Source organism: Molothrus aeneus, chromosome 5 (genome assembly GCF_037042795.1).
Source record: "Molothrus aeneus isolate 106 chromosome 5, BPBGC_Maene_1.0, whole genome shotgun sequence".
Classification (NCBI taxonomy): Eukaryota; Metazoa; Chordata; class Aves; order Passeriformes; family Icteridae; genus Molothrus; species Molothrus aeneus.
This window is the reverse complement of record NC_089650.1, coordinates 21,814,122-21,834,570: the sequence shown is the minus strand read 5'-3', so window position 1 is coordinate 21,834,570 and position 20,449 is coordinate 21,814,122. Positions and strand designations below refer to the sequence as shown.

General features: G+C 36.6%; 1 protein-coding gene across 5 annotated transcripts in view; it reads left to right on the top strand.

Annotated features, from left to right (window-relative positions):
* IFT56 (intraflagellar transport 56) overlaps positions 1-20,449 on the top strand; it is a 64,354-nt gene that overhangs the window by 10,475 nt on the left and 33,430 nt on the right. For 4 of the 5 annotated variants that reach the window (XM_066550275.1, XM_066550274.1, XM_066550273.1 and 1 more), the window contains exons 5-12: positions 5,187-5,236; positions 6,852-6,997; positions 8,233-8,404; positions 8,804-8,878; positions 10,066-10,168; positions 13,278-13,333; positions 15,135-15,188; positions 15,612-15,675. In XM_066550275.1, coding sequence (XP_066406372.1) covers positions 5,187-5,236; positions 6,852-6,997; positions 8,233-8,404; positions 8,804-8,878; positions 10,066-10,168; positions 13,278-13,333; positions 15,135-15,188; positions 15,612-15,675 — 720 coding nt within the window. Of the gene's footprint in view, positions 1-2,181; positions 2,201-5,186; positions 5,237-6,851; positions 6,998-8,232; positions 8,405-8,803; positions 8,879-10,065; positions 10,169-13,277; positions 13,334-15,134; positions 15,189-15,611; positions 15,676-20,449 lie in introns of those variants that run through there. The other variant, XM_066550276.1, reaches the window with a different exon arrangement.

Genomic DNA, 20,449 nt, shown 5'->3' with positions numbered 1-20,449 from the left:
AAATGAATGAAAGAGAGTAGGTTTAGATTAGATACAAGGAAGAAATTCTTTGCTGTGAAGGTCGTTGCCTAGAGAAGTTCTATCCCTGGAAATGTTCAAAGCCAAGCTGAACAAGGCCTTGAGCAAGGTGTTTATGGCTACAGCAGGGGTTGGAATTAGAAATCTTTAAGGTCCCTTCCATCTAAGCCATTCTATGATCCTCTCAGGAAAGAATAAGACTGAATGTAAAAAGTCATATAAAAAAGAATTACTGCAAATATAACCTAAGAAGTAGAACAAAAAGGCAATAAAGAAAAAACCCTCCTTGAAGGTTTTTCATTATAATTGTGTTTTACCTCCTCTAGGCTTTCTTCCAAAATCCTTTCAGGTATTTCCAGCTTCTCCTTTTCCCCTGTTGTCTGCTCACATTGCAGTTATTAATGTTCCTAGTTCTGAGGTGAAGGTAGAGTTACTTCCAAGTCAGCTACTGTTATTTTGTAGTCATCCCGTAGTGAAGCTGTCAAGTGATGCTTTGCTGCCTCCTTTTGCATCTGTGTTCTCATGCATTGGCTGAACATATGTTTTCTGTGCTCTGAGTAGTCAATCTTGTCTTGAGAGAATGAGGCTTAAACTATTGATCTTGATTAAGAATATAATAATAACAACAAATTATTACTTTTTCATTATACAAACTAATACTCTTATGTTGCATTTATAGTTCTTTGCTTTGCAAAGGCCCAAGAACAGAAACTCAGCCTGGCACACTTGGACTGTGATCCTCACAACTGATCCGAGTGTTTAGAAGTCAGCATAGTGCTTTCAGAAGCTGTTGGCTTGCACTAAGAAAGAAACTAAGAACTAAAGCATAAGAACTAAAATTGTTCTTTTAAACCACAAAATGTGCACATAAGTGGGGCTACAGTTAAGTTTGTTATGAAAAACAGTCTTTTCAGGATAAATGGAATCTTAGAATTAAATTTAAGATTCATGCACAGACAGGGTTGTATTGCTGAACCATTCATTAAAGTTGGGGATTTTTTTATCCCTTCCAATTTTTGGTGGGAAAAGCTTTGTAATTACTTTTCTTCTTCACATCTCTGCATGTGTCAGATCTGAATGTGGTTTAACTAAACAGAGAACTCATTTTACAGCCTATATTGAAACAAGCAATATTGTACAAAAGCCGAACAGAGATGGGTTAGTAAGAACAATGATCTTTTCCAAACCAGTTTTTCTTATTTGTGAAATAGTGTTTTTCAGGTGTGAAATAGTTATCACCAGTGAAAATGTTCAGTTACAAGCAGGCACAGAATAGTTCCTGGGTTTTTCTTTTCTTATGATTGCATGTTCAGCTACATGATTTTCATCTGCTTTGTTGCTTGTACTCTCTGTCTTGAGAACAGTAGTTATTTTTGGTGCATTTTAGCTGAGGTTTTGAACCAACCATTTCATAAATGGAATTCCAAAGTGCACAAGTGAAAATATCACATGTTTAAACTCTAAAAGCTACTAACCTTATTTTCTTGGCAGGTTTCTTTAAGTATAGTGGAAGCTACAGCCCAGGAGTAATTAATTTGATTATTTTTAATTTACTTTGTGCTTAGTATAACTGAAATTAAATGTGTGTGTGTTGCAAGTAACTGAACATGGCTGAACTGCCATTTAAGTTTTGTAGGAATGGAAAAATTTCAGTGAATATCCTCCATAAATTTCATTCAAGAAAATTCTGAACAGTTGAGTTGTTCAAATGGGTGTAAATGTAAACCTCCCTGCTGGCCCATGTTTTTTTTTTAACATTTTTCCCATTCCCTTTCATTTTCCCGCTCCACCAGTGAAGCTTTGGTTTTGAGACACAGGGGGCTTCATTCAGCTACTGTGTTCAGATGAGCAGAGTGTTGTTTCTCAGGGACAAGGAGAATAAGGTTTCCTCTGGTTGTATTTTCTGCTATCAGGATGGAGCCTTCTAAGCCCTGCTCCATTGCTGCCAGCTCCTGCTAGGTGCGTTTAACATGTGTTCTGCACCTGTCGATGTGTGAAGGGCTGCTATAGAATATGCATTATGTGCTAGATGGGATTTGTTAATGCTGGATGCATGACCAGCAGTGCCTTGCACTCTTATGAGAGGAGACAAATTCCAGATTGTCCGTGACTCTGTTTCATCATCTTTTTACTGCCTGGGACAGCAATATGGAACCCACAAAGATCTGAGCTGCCATTTCTAGTAAGTTTGACGTTTTGTTTAATAACTAGTGAAGATGTCTTCAACAATGTCTTCATTCTTACTGTAATTGCTTATTATATTTTAACAAATACTTCAGTAGGTGCATATCAGTGTTAGCACATAAAAATATACAGAACACTTAAGATCTATGACAGCTATGACGCAAGTGCCTGGAAAAAGAGCACTGATCACGACAAAAATTCTGTCAAAGGAAGATCAATGCTTTTCCTAGGTGTAAAGAGATAAATCTCACCCAGCTACTTCAATGCTTGAGTACAAGGCCAATACTAGACCTGAAGCAGGGTCCAGTTTGTTGCCATGCAGCATTATCATCATGTACGTTATGATCCCAAGATTTCTTAGTACTGATTTAAAAAAAAAAAAAAAAAAAGTCATTGTACATTGAAAAAGTAGAACAAGAAAAGGAGATTGTGCTTCCTTGTAATATTAATATATCAGTGACAATGAAATTCAGTAGCAATAGAGCATAATAAAAAGCAAACTAATGTCCTTTAAATGTCCCTTAAAAATCATTATCTCTGATGAGGCAGTTGTATCACTTCCTGCTCCAGTGATTGACAGCGTCTTTATCCAATATTCATGACCCCATTCTTTCTGAAAACTAATCTGACCTTGTTCATATGTTGCCTTGTCTTCCTTAAAGAATGCATTTGACACTGAGAGAAAAGAAACTGCTGATGTTGAATGTTTCCATATTTCTGCTTCTATATTGACAGGGCTATATTTGCATGGGATTTTAAGCAATTTATTTTAAAGAATATCAGATAGCTAGTATCATATAATACCTTATGAAGCAGGACACTTTTCCACCCTACATATATCCATGCACACCATCAAAACTCAGATTTCATCTTTCGCCTGTTTTTAAGTGTTAAATAATGTGGGCTAATGTTCCAGCTTTTGCCAAGAAGTAAATAACAATTTTGATGTCAGATCAGATGCCAGGTTTGCAAGGGTAGCCTGCACTCACTGGTTGACCAATGAAACAAAAATTCCTTGGTTTAGATTCTTGAAGTAATACTTGCAAGTCACGATTTTCACTGTGAAATTAATGCTAAAACACACTCAAAAGGGAAAAAAAAAAAGGAAAACCTACTCAAAAAAGGAACATTGGTGTCTTTACCCATGGTTCTGTGGTTATACAATATGTTATTTTCAGTATAAATCCCACAATATGTCCTGCTTGTATTTTTGGAGTCTTTGATGACCAAATGTTTTGAATTGTGAAGGATGGTTGTGGTTGAAGCTTCTCACAAAAGCACATGTAGGGTTCATGTGCAGCCCTTCTAAACTTTGATATAGAAACCTATCAATTAATGCTGGGGAGCATGTAAGAGTAAAGAGCATGCATTTAAATTAAGGTACTCTTCACTTTCTAACTCGCTGGATGAAATATACATACTATCATGTCAGTTATACTACTACAGCTGCCTATGCAGTATTTATTGTAAACTAGAAATTTTCTGTTATTTAATAAATAGCCTAATTCCCACATATATCCTAGGCTGAAGACAATTTAGCTCCTCAGCTTGATGCTCTGTTAGAACTATCTTACAAGATGTTGTGGTCTTGTGAGAGTGCTTTCATACCACCTTTGTGTTTTGGTCTTCTATTCTAGTAGTTCGTTAAAATACAATTAACTGTCCTAATTTTTCTAGAAACACAGTTGAATAACACAGCTTGCTAAGGAAAAAAGGGAAGAAATAGTTGCTGTACTTATAGAAGTAGGTGGGCAGCCTTGTGCTGGCAATTTTATCAGAATGGCCTGGGTTTTGGCACTGTCCACTGTGTTACAAAGTTTACCTACTATGTGGAGAAAGAATAAGAAACCTGGAAATCTCTCCCTAAATTGCTTAAAAAATAAATTCCATCTTCAGGGGGTGGTGGGGAAGAGGGATTGGTGGTTTGAGCCCTCTTTTATGGTTTAGGATGTCAGAAGAATTACAGCCTTGTGTTACAGGCTATTGCTGTGCTAACTCTGCACTTTTGTGGCCTTATAAACACAGTAAGTAATTCTGCTTTTTGTAAAGATTCCATGTACACCCCTTCTGTGGAACATGCTTTGCCAGCTGGTTGGTCTGAGCAAGAATGAGAGTGCTCATTAGGCTAGGAAAAGTACAGGAAACAAGGGAAGGCTTTTTGGAAGATTGCTTGCAAAAGGAATGAATAGCTCTGTTTGACCAGGACATGTGTAGCTCTTGGTGAAGCAAAAAGCTGTAGTGACTTAAAACTCTGCAGTTTACAATTTGTGTCATATGGAGTGAAATCAATGGAATTCCTAATCCTGCTGGAGCAAGAAATTTCATTCACTTTACTGGCTCTAGTAAGAAAATATCCCTCTTCAATCTCTTGCCATATCTTAGTTTGAATCTTATCTGCTCTGTCCCTAGAATTCTTTTCTGTGCCTCTCATTCCTAAGGACAGAAGAAATATTAGAGGTATCATGTAATGTGCGTACCTAACAAAATGGTAGCAGCACTGGGTTTTTCAATACACTAGAAGTTATCGAGATTCCTGGAATTATAAATCAAAACTTATTCCAAATGTGACACATATAAAAGGAGCTTTGAGTTTATCTGCTGCTGCTTTTTATTTTGAAAAAGTGTCACAAAAAAACCCCCAGAGAATGATTGAGAAATCGCTGTAGGGAAACAATAATGCAATTCATAGAATTTTTAAGGCTTATTGAAGGTAAAGGCCAATGAAAAATTTTTTCAACAGGGATTTAAAAAGAAATAGTCAGGGAATGAAGATAGGAATGAGGAAGACCTCTAAACCACTCTAAAATTGGTAGAACCTCCCCCAAAGTATAATCTGCAAAGGACTTTCAGTGAAGATCTGTACTTGGGCTAGTTAATGAAAGAGTAGGGGTGCATTCATATCTATTGAGAAAGAAAGTTAAAAATATAAAGAGATACCCTGCGAGTAGTTCATTATAATAATACTTACTGAATTTCCCTTTCAGCACCTAAGAGTGGTCTCCAGAACCGTTTACTCTTTCACCTGGCACATAAGGTATGATGTCTTTCCTTCACTCCTGCTTTGTTTGTTTTCTTTTCAATTTACTAATGTGTAATTTATGCTGGCAGCCTGGCAGAATAATTAAAATGCCTGTGGTGGCAGAACAACAAACATCTTTCATAACCACCCTACTGTATTAAAATGTGGAGGAGAAAGCAAGTATGAAAACATGATCTCAGCATGTTTCTAAGGAGAGTATTACCAGTGCACTTCACATAAGTCATACAATAGAAATGTAGTGACATTTTTGATCATGAGGAGCCTGAAACCTTAATAGAATCAGAAATGTAGAAGCCACTATTTTACTTTTTTTTTCTAAATGTACCAAGTTTTCCTAACTTGCAGCTCTCTTGTATGTAGCAATTTGACCAAAATGGTGTACATGCTGTTACTGGTCCTGGTTCAGTATCCAGGAAATCATATTGTTAATAGCATGAAATTTAATTTAATTTCAGCAACAATTAAGTGCTTATTTCACTTACTGCACATAGCTATCTTCTCTTAAATTAGCTTTTGTACCATCCTGTACCAGAATACATAAGAAGCATTCTGCTACTAATGATACTGACTTAAAAGGAAGTATGAATCTTGAATGTTAGCTTTGATGTTATATTCTCTTTACTTAGATATCTGTTAGTTTTAAGAGAGAAATCTTAAAGCCTTTTTTTCAGTGCCATTGGCACTTACAGACGCCTGTGATGAACTAGGAAATATGCAACTTCTCTTTATCTAATTAGTTGCTGGAAGTAAACGGTTTTACCAAAGCTATGAAGCCCAATGCCTTCAGTTCTGTTAAGCAACTTATCTTGCCTTTAACTTTGTGATTGGCTCAAAGAGGGAGGAGAAGAATTTGAAGAAAACTAGCAGATAGGTGGAAAAAGAAATATATAATATTACAAATTGTGTCTAAGAGAAATTCATAATTACTGTTGAATCAGCAAAACCAGCAAAAGGAAGCAGTGGAATAAGTTATTTGAGCAGACCAATTGGTAAATAGCCTCAACCTCACTATTGTAATACAAATATAATGGGCACGTTTAACTCTGTTCCTTGTTTTTAGCCTTCTGTGTGTGTGTTATATGTGCTATTCAGCAATGCTTTTAAAAATAATTATTTACTTAAAGAAACTAGAAATTGGAGGCTGGTGACAGTGAACTTGTTACTGCTGTTAAGAAGACTAGTAAAATTAGGGCTTGTGTGTTTGCAAGTCTTGTGTTTTTCTGCTATGCATGAGACATTAGATTTGGATCTACAAACAGCAAGATTTTTGCTGGCTTAAATAATTACAATGAAATTTTGTGTTGCAAAATTTTGTTTGTGAAATAATTAATTCAGCTCTTTCCCTCTTATCCATCAAAGCACATGACATGTAATTATATCTAAATCACACCTTAAAGGAAAATGTGTGCTTAGTTTTAGCCTAACATTTATTCAGTTTGAACTCATCTGCTTCTTTATGTTTGTCTTTCTCTACTGGTCAAATTAACTTTAAAATAACAGCAGTTTTCCAGATATTTAATGGTGTTTACCAGCAAGGACAAAACTAACCTGTTTAATTAAAAAGCTTTTTTTGTTGAACTCTTCTGAGAATGTGTCCCACTCTTTTTAGTTCAGTGATGAAAAGAAACTGATGAGCTCTCACCAGAACCTGCAGGATGTTACAGAAGATCAGCTTAGCCTGGCATCCATCCACTACATGCGGTCCCACTACCAAGAAGCCATTGATATCTACAAGCGCATTCTGCTGGACAATCGGTGCGCATCTCTAATCCCTATTGAAGCATCTGTGTTATTGGTGGTATTTAAGTTCCAAATGGTTGCTTGGTTTCTGAAAGTAGACATTTTTAACATCTGCTATGTCCCTTTCTCATCACAGCATGTGCACCAGTTGCAGCTCCTTAATTTTGTTCATTCAAAGTATCATTGAAAAGCCCACATTTAAAAAGAAGTCTGCACTCTCTTGTTTTCTTTTTGTGAAATTGTTGGTTAATTCATTCTGATATCTTTTTTATTTTGTTACTTTTTTCTTCTGAAATGATATATGGTTATGTATCTGCTTTGTCTTTTTACTTTTTCCCCTCTGATGGCCAATCTTGGGACTTGAATTATTGACTTCTCCTTCACATCTTAGCCTTTCTTAGAAGGGTTCGGTTCTTGAATTTTATGTAGACTTCCTTGGAATCCTTTAAGTCTGAAATCCTTTCCTTCTCTGTTTATCTTCTGTGATACTTGTTGATGGGTTTTTCTGTCATGTTCTGCAAATTTTTAATTCAGAATTTAACAAGGAACAAATTTAATTCCTAAGTGGCTGGAAGTATTTTTAAGAAAATAGAAACTGCTGTCCCAGAATACTACTATATTTTGATCTATCTCCTCTTGAATGTTTCAGAGAAATTCATCATAATGCATGTATCATGTCATGCTTGGGAAAGAGATTTTAACCTCCAAGTCCTGCAGAAATAATCACTCAAAGCTAAATGAGTAACCTTCATAACAATTATCCTTTTCCTTAGAGTTTTCACAAATGCTTGTCTTTTTTCTGTCCAGTTCTTCTGGCTTGACTGCTTGTAATGACAAGGATTTTTTGAAATAATTGTACTTGGTACAAACTTTTATGTGCACATTAAATGTCTTTGAGTATATTGCTTAGAAAATCATGTTCTGCCAGGCCAATTATGATGCTCATGGTCTGCACGTTTCCTTGGTGTGAAGTTGCCACTGAAGTTTCCCAGACTTGCAAACCAGAAGTTTTGTTGATAATTTTTAAAAGCTGCAGTAGCTGCTGTGGAAAAAAATACTGTGAATGTGTCCTAGCTGACAAACTAGAGAAGCCCTAAGCATTTCTCAGAAGCCCCAGTTTTGATGTGTTTGTAAAATATGTATAGTTGTGAAAGCTTTCTTTTTATTTACTGATTTTAATGCACTGTAGTGGGGAAATGTTAAACTATCTGGAGGGATTTAAAGGTTCTCTTTAATCCTCTTTCCTGCAGGGAATACCTGGCTCTGAATGTATATGTGGCCCTGTGCTATTACAAACTGGATTACTATGATGTCTCACAGGAAGTGCTAGCTGTTTATCTTCAGCAAGTTCCTGACAGCACCATTGCTCTTAACCTTAAGGCTTGTAACCATTTCCGACTTTACAATGGAAAGGCTGCAGAGGTATCTATTGGACAGTCCTTCAACTCATCTTTATTTTAGTTTAAGATTCCATACATGTTTCTTTTCCTTTGTATTAATCAGTAATGTTGATAATGGTCTTTACCTTGTCACTCTGTTCTTATAGGAATGTCACCTATTTCAGTTTCCCTGACATTAACCCATCTGTCCACATATGTGCCCAGTGGTCTTACCATTTTCCCAGTACCCTTTTGGTTTTGTGTTTATATGTATTACCCAATTGCTAAAATAACTAGATAGAAGTGGAAAGGCAAAATCTTCTAGTTATCCAACACCAATGGAGATGTTTTGGTGTCAGCTTTGAAGCTCATTTGAAGCTCCACTTAGGCTTCTGTGCTTTTTTGGTTTTATGTTAAAATTTTGGAATGTATGTAATTCCAGGCAGAGCTCAAAAACTTGACAGACAGTGCCTCATCATCTTTTGAGTTTGGCAAGGAGCTCATTAAGCACAATCTGGTAAGTAACGAATTTCTGGGATTTAATATGAACTGCACTCACTTGTAGAGCTTTTCATTATGACTAATAAATTGGAATATTTTGAAAAATTGCAGACTTGATTGAGTCTCTGCTGCCATATAAGTCCCATTCCAGGAATCTTACCAGTATAATGAATGTGCTATCAAGTGTATTTACTTTTTTCCTGGAATTTCTCCCTGACAGTTTGAGACTGTGTCAAGAAAATAATAATACTACTGTTGCTTTTAGTCTTGAAGGCATAATAAAATAATGTATGTTGTGTAAGAGTACCTATAATAAAGACACTGTAGAAACAAGTCAGGATGACCCTGAACTCTATTTAGTACCAGAACAATTTGACTGGAATGAAGACAGCTCAAGAAAATGGCCTTCATCCCAAAAGTACTAAGCAGGGAGTTCTAGGAAAAAAGATTCTCGTAAAAGCAAAATACTTTTGTGTTCTGCAGTAAAAGAGTCACTAAGAGTAACTAATGGTTAATTTTCCTTTCAGTGGTATTATTTTGCTGAACAACTGGTAACAGTAGATTGCTCATCTTTAATGACAGGCAGTTACTTGCCTTGTCATTTTTCAAGAGCAGTCATCACAAGCTAACATTTCTTTCTCCAAGAGTTAAAACTGCTTTCAAACTGGACTTTTTTAAGTTAGTGTTGTTTATTTTGTATGTTGGTATTTTTGTTAGTGCTTTATTGAATAAGTACATTAGATCTTGTTGGAGGAACTGTCATGTGAAACTGGAGTATAACCAACTGCTCCTGATCATTTTAGGATCCCGTGTCACTCAATCCTGTGTCAATTAATGTGGAGTTGTTAGCCTAATTTTTTCATATGAAAACATCATAAGCAGTTTATAGTTTTGTATGTGTTCCCTTCACTCAGACTATGTTATTCTTTTAAATCTTTGATATATAATGTATCACTCTTTTGAGCTGCTAAAAGCTGAAATAAGATAATATTTACGTATGGATTAAATACTTATATTCTTCAGAGTAATGATTGTCACACTGCGTAATTCTACAGCTATATAAAAGCAGGAACTAAACTAATGCCAGAGCCACTGACCTTTTAGTACTGTTTATACAAGAATTTAAGGATTAATTTCCTTGAATTAACTTATCATAGAGGAGATTCTGATGCATGATTATCAATATGCTGCTTTTCTCTTCAGGTGGTTTTCCGAGGAGGAGAAGGGGCTTTGCAAGTCCTGCCTCCTCTGGTTGATGTTATTCCTGAGGCAAGACTGAATCTTGTGATTTACTATCTCCAGCAAGGTAATACACCTTCCTCTGGCTCTTTCATAGCTTCAGTCATGACATTAATTCATCTTATCTCAACTTATTCAGTGTTTGGTTTTTTTTCTTTGCAGTAAAACGTAATTTATTTCACTTCCCTTCCAATTTATTTTCACTCTGTAAAATAGCAAAGTAAAAGTTCCCATGGTTTGCAGAGAAGGCTTTAATACTGTGCACTCCAAAAAAGCCTACTTCAGCAGAGTATTGGAGTTTTTGGGTTGCAGGAGATGGCTTTGGGGATGGTAGTGTTTATTTGTTTCTAGTGAGGGGACCTCTCCTCTGCCTGAATATGTGAGAATGGTAGGTGTGTGTCCTGTAAAGGCAAGGACAACCATTTCTGTAAATACAGCACAAACAAAATACGAACCAAAGTGACTGTGAACAAGATATTTCATTAAAATCAACTTTACAATTCCTAAAGAATGCAAGTAGGTAGCCAGAATCAGTTGGTAAGGATTTTCTGCTTGTATCTCTCCTGTGTTTGCCAGCTTCTTTGAATTATATCTGAGCTTTTCAGAGCTATTCCTATTCTCCCATTGTGTTCTTTTATTCAACAGTGGGTTGACCAGCTGTGTGATTCAAGGCAGGTCCAATTAGATAAAGCTTTGTCCAGACAAGCAGCCAGTTAGAACTTCCTCTGTTCTACCTTGAGTCCACTGCCTTTCTCTCACTCTTTGGAACCTGTTTACAGCTATTCTATATCCTCTATATCAGTTAATTGTAGACAGTGGGAAGATCTCCCCTGAGATCCTTTCTTCTGAAGGCTAAACAAACTCAGTTTTCTCAGTTTCTCCTCAGCCCTCTTCCTGCCATGGGAGCCCTCAGGTGGGCTCACTCCAGTATTTCAAAGTCTGTGTGGATTGTCAGATCCCAAGCCTGGACACAGTACTCATGTGTAACCTCACAAGTGCCAAATAAATAATTCCTTCCCTTGCTGTGATGGCTCCATTCATGCTAATATGATCCAGTGTGCCTCCTTTGCTGCAAGGCTGCACTGTCTGCCAGACTGCTTTTTAGCCAGTTCACCTGCTCAGGCATGTTTCAAACCAAGCAAGATGCAAGGCTTGCATTTTGCCTCTACTGAACTTCATCAGATTTCTTTCAGCCCATTTTTTCAGCCTACTGAGCTGCTTCTCCATATCTGGGAGCGTTCTTCACAATGTTTCATCATTTGCAGACTTGCTTCGAGTACTCTATGCTATCATCTGGATCACTAATAAAAATCAGTTATTCAACAGTATCAGTCGCTGGGGGCTTTGATTAGTGATGAGCCACCTGCTGGATTTTGTACAACTGGTCACTGTTCTTAGGTAGTCCAGCCAGTTTTCCATCCCCTTATAGTTTTACTTAGCCAGTCCTATCTTTCAAGTTTGTATGAGGGATCATTTCAAAGACATTGCTAAAGTCAAGGTATACAGCATCAACCTTTATCTCCTTATTCACACAACCAGTCACACCTTGAGGACATTTTGGCGTTGGTAAATCCATGTCTGCTGTACCCAGCCACCTTTCTGTCCAGTATTATTGTTACCAGTGTCACTTATAGGCAATATTAGTACTATTACCAATTATCTTGCACAGCAATGTTGTTGATAATAACTTATGTGTCAAATTAAGTTCTACTTACATGGAAACAAAGTGCATCTCATGCATCAGTTAAAAATCAGTCTTGTTCACTCATATGCTGTTAACCTTGCAGTAATTTTCATTAGTTAGGTTCTTTTCTTTACTGTGATATACAAATGACACGTGTACTGATAAAGATCAAGGGGAATTTGGACTAAAACCTCTTTTCTGGTTTGTCTAAGTTTCCATTTTTAAGTCTTGCTAGGGTAGCAACTTTCTTAGGAAAGTGAGAAATCCTTACTTCTGATGACTACAGCTGTCTCTCCAAAACTGAAAAGGTTTCTGATAAACGTAGGGTTGTGCTGATGATATATGCTCTGAACTGGAATGACTGAAGCACGAAAATTAATCCTGTTTTTTCAACTCTTCAGCATAGTGACTTCTAACAGGGTTTGAGGTCAGCTGGTATCCTGGTGTAATCTGCTGCCGTGAGATTTGCTAGTCGCTTCTGTTGGAGCCTGAAGAGCATAGTTCTGTGTTGATAGTCTACACTGGATTAATAAAAATAAGGGTTACTGTCTCTTTTTTTGGTTTGGTTTTTTTTTGTTTGTTTGTTTTTTTGTTTTTTGTGGTGGTGGTCTGAGCTAGCCAAAAATATATTTAAAAACAAAAAAGGGGAAAAAAAAAGAGCAAAGGTAATGCTGCCTTACTATGTGAACTGTTCAAGGGAGTCAAGGGAGTAGATAAGAAAGCAGAGGTTATGGATGGGAGCCTGGCAGCTCCAGTGCATATTGCCTTAAATGGCTGCATGGATCATATGTTCTAGTGAAAAAAAAATTTGTTTGATAAGGCTTATTTGTATGGGCAGTTGGTGTAATGCTGTATTAACAAAATTTTGCCAGTAGCAGAGGATCTTCACTAGGTTGATTTACAAAGCCAACCATAGTGCCAACATATTTTTTAATTCAGGGAAAGTTTATGATCTATTCAGTTTATATAATTCTTGTGTGGAAACGAAGTAATTTATGGATTTTAAACTTCACATTTAAACTTCAATACTAGTAGTGCTTTTTCCTTTTTAATTAGGATCTGCTGGACAGATGCTGATATATTACTAAGGAAAAGATGAAGTTTTCCTACAGCATCATGTTACCTATTCTCTTTGTGGGCTAAATAAATATGAGAAAACAAAATAGAGGAAGATGATGGATTTATTATTTATTATTTTATAACCTTGTGCTGTTGAGAAGGCAGCCACTGCATTATGAACAAAGGGACCAAACCATCTCTGCTAGGAAAACTGTAGTAATAAAGAAGATATTACTCACTGTGGTTTTTATTTGAGTTCTAGAAAATTATCACCATTGTGATAGAAATGCACAATGATTTATCATTACCTTTCTCCTCCTGTCTAAGTGGTTTATTTCTTAGTCTATGACTATTAGGGACTGTAGATGGTGAGTGACTTGTTCTAATACAGTGTGCTATGGGTTGTCATGCACTCTAATGTCTGGCATTTCAGATGATGTGCAGGAGGCTTATAACCTGATTAAGGACCTGGAACCTACAGCTCCACAGGTAATTGGAAAATGATGTCATGACACATAAAGACAGAGGTTATAAACTAATATGAAATCTGCCACATACAAAACTGGTGTCCTGAGGACAGCTTGCCCCATTTCCACTCTTAAAACTCTTGTGTTTTCAGCCCTTCATTAACAATAAATTTAATGTGCATGCATAAAGTAGTATATATGTGCCTATATGAGTACTTTGGCCTGTTTATTACTGTACCACCTGGGTTTAGCTAAGAATACAGCTCTGTTGTGTGCAGCCTTGATTTTGGGAAATGGACCATTACTGCATAGGTAAAAGCCCCCTTACAAGTATAGCTGGTTGTCTGCCTGGTGTGGCTTTCATCCCTCAGATTTGCTAGCTCAGATGCTCATATAGGTTGTCCGGAAGCCATTTCAATTAAAATGAGCTAGATTAGATGAAACTGTTTTAATAAATGGTATTTTCTAATCCCATCACACTTTAGCTGCCATGAGTGAAAGCTACAGTGTCCCTTGGCTGCTACTGTAATTTTCTTCTGTGGCTGTTCCAGCATCTTTAGTCTCTGATTTATTCCTCTTTGCTGTTTATTTTCCAAAGGTCACAAAGCTGGGCATAAAAGGGACCTTTCATGAGTCTATGTAAGGAATTAGATGGAGAGAGGGGGGGAAGGAGGGAGGGAAGTAAAAGGAAAACCTCAAAAACACAGATCTGGTGATTCTGTGCTGAGGAGTGAGGAGTGTCTTCTGATGTCACTTTACACTTCTTGCACTTTTCAGTATAGCAAAACTTACTTGAATGGTTTTCTGCAGCTATTGTTCCTATTGTAGGATATTGTCCCAATATACTTGGCTTTTAATTCTCGATCATATTTTGAAATGAGAATTTTTGTGCTTTTTTTTTTCCCATTTCTCACTCACACTTTTAAAGAACTCCCTGCTAACACTTGCAAAACTACTCATAAAACCTACTTGAGTACTTCTCAAATTTCTTCTTTGTCATGATGCCTGTAGATAATAATTTGGCATCTCTAAGGCAGTTGGTGTCCTAAAATGATTTCTTACTATCCTGGGTAGTACTCTCAGAATATTTCTTTACATTCTCTCATTGGTCTCTTGGTCTCCTGAAAGATGTCTCTTCTTCTGTGTTTACCTCTGTAACAGGGTCGTCCTGGTTTATCAGGAGTACCTACTAAAACAGATTTATAGATATAACTCTTAATTATAAGATTTGGGTAGGACAAAAGAGTCTGTTACACACTGAGAAAAATTTGTTCAGAGAAGAATTAAACTATAGTTGTTTCTCCTACTAGAGGTTACAGGGTACTCAACTTCTGTTCCTAATTTCACTGGAGTAACATGACCACAGAGCACAAACCTCTTAACATATTTGCCCTGATGAGAAACACTATGAATTTTTCAGCAAGGATGTCAGTGGTTATGGTTAACCAATGTGCATATTTGAAAGGGGATCTGTGCTTTAGTATAACAATTATGCACTTCTTGGTGATATGATGATGAAGAGGGCATGAAAGGATGGTACCATGTTCCTCCTGGTGCATTATCTTTGACCATAAGACTTACCAGAAAACACAGTACCCCTTTGCATCTAACATATTTAGTAGAAGGGACTACCTAGCAAATAGAATGTATTTTGGGGGACTAAATTAGTACAGTGCTTAACCAATACCACACTAACCAGCTGCCTACCAAACCCAGTTGTGATAGAGTTGAATTAATGAAGAATAATGCACACGGAGGCTTTTATATGTCTTCTGAAATCTTCACCATGTCTTCTCTGATCCCTTTAACTTTTTTTTTTCCAGGAGTACATCCTCAAAGGGGTGGTAAATGCAGCACTTGGACAAGAAATGGGCTCGGTGAGTAAAGCCCATGAGGTTCTCCAGCTTCTCCAACAACACAATGTGAACAGATCTGTAGAAACTGGAATGGAGTGAAAGAGGCAGTAATTTCTTATTTAGATTGCAAGATCTCTGAGTGTCTTAACCTCCTGTACAGTAATCAGTCCAGAATGAGTGAAATGCAAATTTCTGTTGCTGGTCTTGATAGTAGATCAAGATGAATTTGATTTCTCTGTTCTATTTCCAAAACCCCCGTTTGCTTTGTATGGTGTTCTTCTTTGTCTAGACACATAGAATGGCACATTTACCTTTTCTCTTTTTGCTTCAGCCCTGGTTTATTTGTTAGTTGCTCCCTAAGTGTTCCTCAGACCGTATTTTCACTGTGTATTGTAGCATCAACCCTGTAACTCATCTTGGATTTCTTTTTTATTCTTCTTCCAGAGAGATCATCTGAAAATTGCTCAACAGTTCTTCCAGTTGGTGGGGGAATCAGCCAGTGAATGTGGTATGTTTGAAATGTTCTTTTTCCATTAAGTAAGCAATCTTAAAATATCCAAGTATATACCATCATATCTGTGTCTAACTGCTGACCGTTAGCAGGAATATTGCTAGGCTTTTGTTTCTATAGGATGAGTTTCAAAAGGACTAAAACAAATTTGAAAGTTTAAATTAGAAGTCTCAATTCCAAACCTTACTGTATGACTTCCTCTGGAGAAGAGGCTGTACTGCAAACTGCAAGTCTTTGTGAGAGACTATGTGGCAGCTTGCCTTTGCCTAATAATCCCATTAGAGAAACAGAAGAAACCAGCCTAATTAATTAGATGAAGTGAGCAGCTGAAACCTCACAGGCAGAGATACACAGGTACAAATCTAGGACCACTAATGAAAGCCTGTTGAGTACATAGAGTCCTAGCATGGAGTGTGCTCTGAAACTGAGGGTCATAAAAATGTAAAGAGGACTTTGGCTACAGGGATAAATGGAAGCTCTGGGACTAACTTCTTGCTTGAATAAGAGAGAAAAAAAGGCATTATAACCCACCCACCACCATGCCCCAAAATCAGTATAGTTTCAATATTTATTTTTACTTATTCAATAATAGACCAAACCAAGTTCTTGTTTTCCCTTCTCTTTGCCAAAACCAAAATTCCCAAATTAAAAGAAGTCAGTAGTTGTAACATAGAAATACAGACTTAATGGGGCTTCCCAGTTTCCTTTGTAGGCATTGTCACTTAGTAATGTTTCCTTAGGTGGGTAACTTGTGCATGTTTATGGTGCAGACAGCTCATGGTCCTCAGAGAGTGAATGCTGTCTCCTGTGTCCATGGTGACTAAAGAGAAGGAGCTCCAGAGACAGAGTGGCATCACTGATTAAAGAAATACTCAGAAATACTGTTGAGCCATTCTATTCTGTTCCCCTTGCAGCACTGGTACTATTGAGGTCATACATCAGAGAATTTCATGTTGGAAGGCTGGAAGTGGTTCCATAGAGGAGATTTGCCTAACTCCTTCCTTTTGTATAGAAGCTATCTCTTTAGAGTTGGGATCCCAGAAAACAGAAGAAACAATATGAGCTATAGCAGTGGAGGACTCGGGGGAACATCTTAATGCCTGTAACAGTCATGCAGGTGTGATGAGTGACCAGAGCACAAATGGACAAAAATAATACAGAGATAGTCGGGGAAAAGATAGTCAGGGAAGGATTTCTTGCAAAGATATAGCCCAAAATTGAAATTGTTAGGAAGCCAAAAGTCTGAATTTTACTGTGAAATACTTTTAAACTCATATGCAAAATAGAGAGGCTGAGACTTCAACCTTGCAATGGTAGGGGGAATGGCAGTAGAAATGTACTCTTAGGAAGGTGGATTACTTGGAAAAAACAAACCTATGGAAAGGATTGGTTCCAATCAGAGGTAAAAGGAAGGATCAGTACTGTAAGTATCTGACCCTTGTGGTACTTCCATATAAGAACTGTTTTCGCATCTTCTTAAAAGTTTGTGGGAGGAAATGCCATAAAGAAGACCACACAGTTCAGGGCAATTCCTTTAAAGGTAAAATAGTGTGAGGGGTTTTGTTTAACCTCAAATGAATAACAGATGGAGATCATCAAACTGTACATAGGAAATAGAAGAGGCAAACAGTTCTGTTTAGGTAGGATATAACAAAAAACCAAGCACATGAAGCCCATGTATGTAAGTGTTTTTATACAACTATTAGATGTTTTTAAAGAATTTGGATAAAGTGGAATGCCTGATTTTAGAAGAGGAAGCTAAAAACTAAAATTTTTTTTTTTATATTATAGGAGGAAAGTAACATGTAGGATATTAATGTATTTAATGTCTATGGGATGGGATTTAATGTACAATAGGGATTGTACATTAAATAAACGTAGGTTGTACATAAACATACATAAATATAGATAAGTAGGTTATGCCAGTGGAAAAATAGTTCTAAATATTATAGAAAACTTCTCTCAAAATAAATAACTTTTCTTTATCAGTTAGTAACATAATATTGTTTTCAATTATATGTTTAGATAGGCAACTCACCATATTGAAGCCAAATTATTCACCAGCCAGCCTGGATAGGAACAGTGAGTGGCATATTAAACAGATTACAGATTTTATATAGAAAGATAAATAATAGTTGGAGACTTTTGTTCTGCCCATATCGACCTAATAAATGCAATTACATGGCATAATAAACAGCATGAACTTTTTGTTTCTATCTTTCTTAGAGAAAGAACAAGTGAACAGGTAACTCTGGACCAATATTGAATTACATAGCACTTGAGTTGAAATTTTATTATGAAATTACAATTGTAGTACAGTCATTTGAGTATAATCAAATTCAAAATCTGCGTGTTATAAAATACCTCAAAAAATGTCCACAGTAGTAATCCTAAGAAGAGAAGCTACATAATAACCTTCCTCATTTCTAGCAGAAAATTAGAAAATTTATAGGGAAGAAAAGGATAAAATGCACCTGATTTGAACACTTGAAAGAACCTTTTGTTTCTCTAAAGAAAGGGCTTGTATTCATAATTAATGAGCTATAGGAGACAAATAATGACATGACTAGGTTTGCCAGTGGTACAAAATTACCCATAGTAGTACAAATAAAAGCTTCCACAATGATGAAAGATGTGAAAGACTATACAAGACTGGGTAATAATATGCAAATTAAATTTAGCAAAATTATCTGAAAAGTTGAGGAGGATCTTAAGAATTGATGAGGAAAGAGAAAACAAAAATAATTACTGTCATTGTATACAGTGTGATTCTTTTCCTTGAATACTGTCTACAGTTCTGGTTCTTACATTTCTTTAAAAAATGGTAGATCAAGAAAGGATGCAATAAATATAGCAAGGATGATCAAAGAAAGGGGATGGATTCTTGAAGTAGGAGAAAAGGAGAGATTAATAAAGCAGAATACATAGGCTGAAAATGATGACTGAGTTTGATTATGTACATCACAAATGACAAGGAAAAGAGGAATAGGGAAGAATATTTACTGTACAATACAAAAATCAAAGACCATTGACATATATTATCACTTAAGACAATTAAAATAAACAGCATTAATTACTTTTTCAGATAACACAACTTATTTGATAAACTTGTGAGAACCAGAATGTATAAAATGTATAAAAAAAGTTGTCAACCATTGGCTGTTTAACACAAAATTTTCAGAGGTGATTAAGAAGTCTTCAGTAGATTGTTGAAAGCTGGGATAAACTTCAGCAGAAGTGCCATTACATACCACAGTATGTATTATATGTGAAATTAGAATATCTTCTTTCTATAGCTGCATATTCTCAGCCAGCAAACTCTGAACTAGACAAACCTTGATCCAATATAATAGGTTTTATGTTTTTATGTAGCTTAGCATATTAGCCACTATGTTGAATACTTGTTATTTGTTTTGCTGGATTTAGAACAGAGAACAGAATTCTTCCTGTTTTTATACTTGGGCTTTTCCTAAGCAGCCAACCATGCTGTTAAAGCATGTACATCATGCTTCAGCACTTCCCATCCAGCTAGTCCTTCCAAGGACCTTTAAGGGCTTTATCAAGTTGCTTAGCTGCTTTGCAGATTTATAATACAGAAGCAGGTAGTTTTTTGCTAGAGTGAGGAAATCCATTGCTGTGTCTTTGCTTGCAACTGGGCCTATGTTCCAGTTTAGCCTGGGATAGAGTTACATTTCTTCTTAGAGAATGGTACAGTGCTGCATTTTGAATGTAGTATGAGAATAATGTTAATAACACAGTGATGTTTTAGTTGTTGCAAAGTCAAGGACTTTCCAGTTTCCCATGCTCTGCCAGGGAGAAGCTGCATGAGAAGTTGGAACGGAGCATGGGCAGGACATCTGATCTGAATGAGCCGAAGGGTTATTTCATACTGTAGAACACCATGCCCAGTACATGAACCAGGGGGAGTTGGCTGGGAGGCGTGGGCTTACTGTGCTCTGGAGAGGGCCTGGGTTGGTGGTGAACAATTGTATTCTGGGTCATTTGTTTCTCCCGAGTTTTATTCCTCTCTCTCTCTCTCTGTCCACTTTTCATTTCTATTATTACTATTATTATTAATAGTAATATTTTATTTCAATTATCAAACCATTCTTGTCTTAACCTACAAGCTTTACTTTTTTATTTTTTAGTGGAGGGGAGGATGGAGTGAACAAGCAGCTGAGTGATACTTAGTGTTGCCAGCTGGGGTTAAACTGCAACAGTCTACAAGGCTTCTTCTTTTAATGTGTGTTATCAAGAAATAATGGATTAAAATTAAGATGTGGAATATTTTTTCTGGCTTGCATTTGTTAACTGTAGAAATCCCATTGACTGCATTAAGAAAAGCAGTAACAGGAGTTTAGGAAAAACACAGTGTCATTTATTTGTAAAGTCATTTGTAGTCATCAATTAAGCCCTTTGCTTTTTTTAATTAGATCTCTGCCTTGGAAGTTCAAGGAACATGGAGCAAACTGAGTTAATGTGCAAGTCATTTCCATTAAATGTACAAGTTTTATCTCATCTTGGATGTTGTGCACTTCAACAGGGGGCAGACAAAACAAAAACTAAAAAGCATCCAAGTAGCACTTAGAGTGTAGGAGTCAATATTCATTCTCTAGCAGCAGATATTAGACCCAAACAGCAGCTTGGGGTTTTTTTCATCTTGATAAAAATTCTTAATTCTAATGACATGAAATGACATTATGAAGGAGGATATAAGTAGACCTTTATAGCTAGTTCTCATTCTTTTCTACTAGGGTATCGACTGGATGGT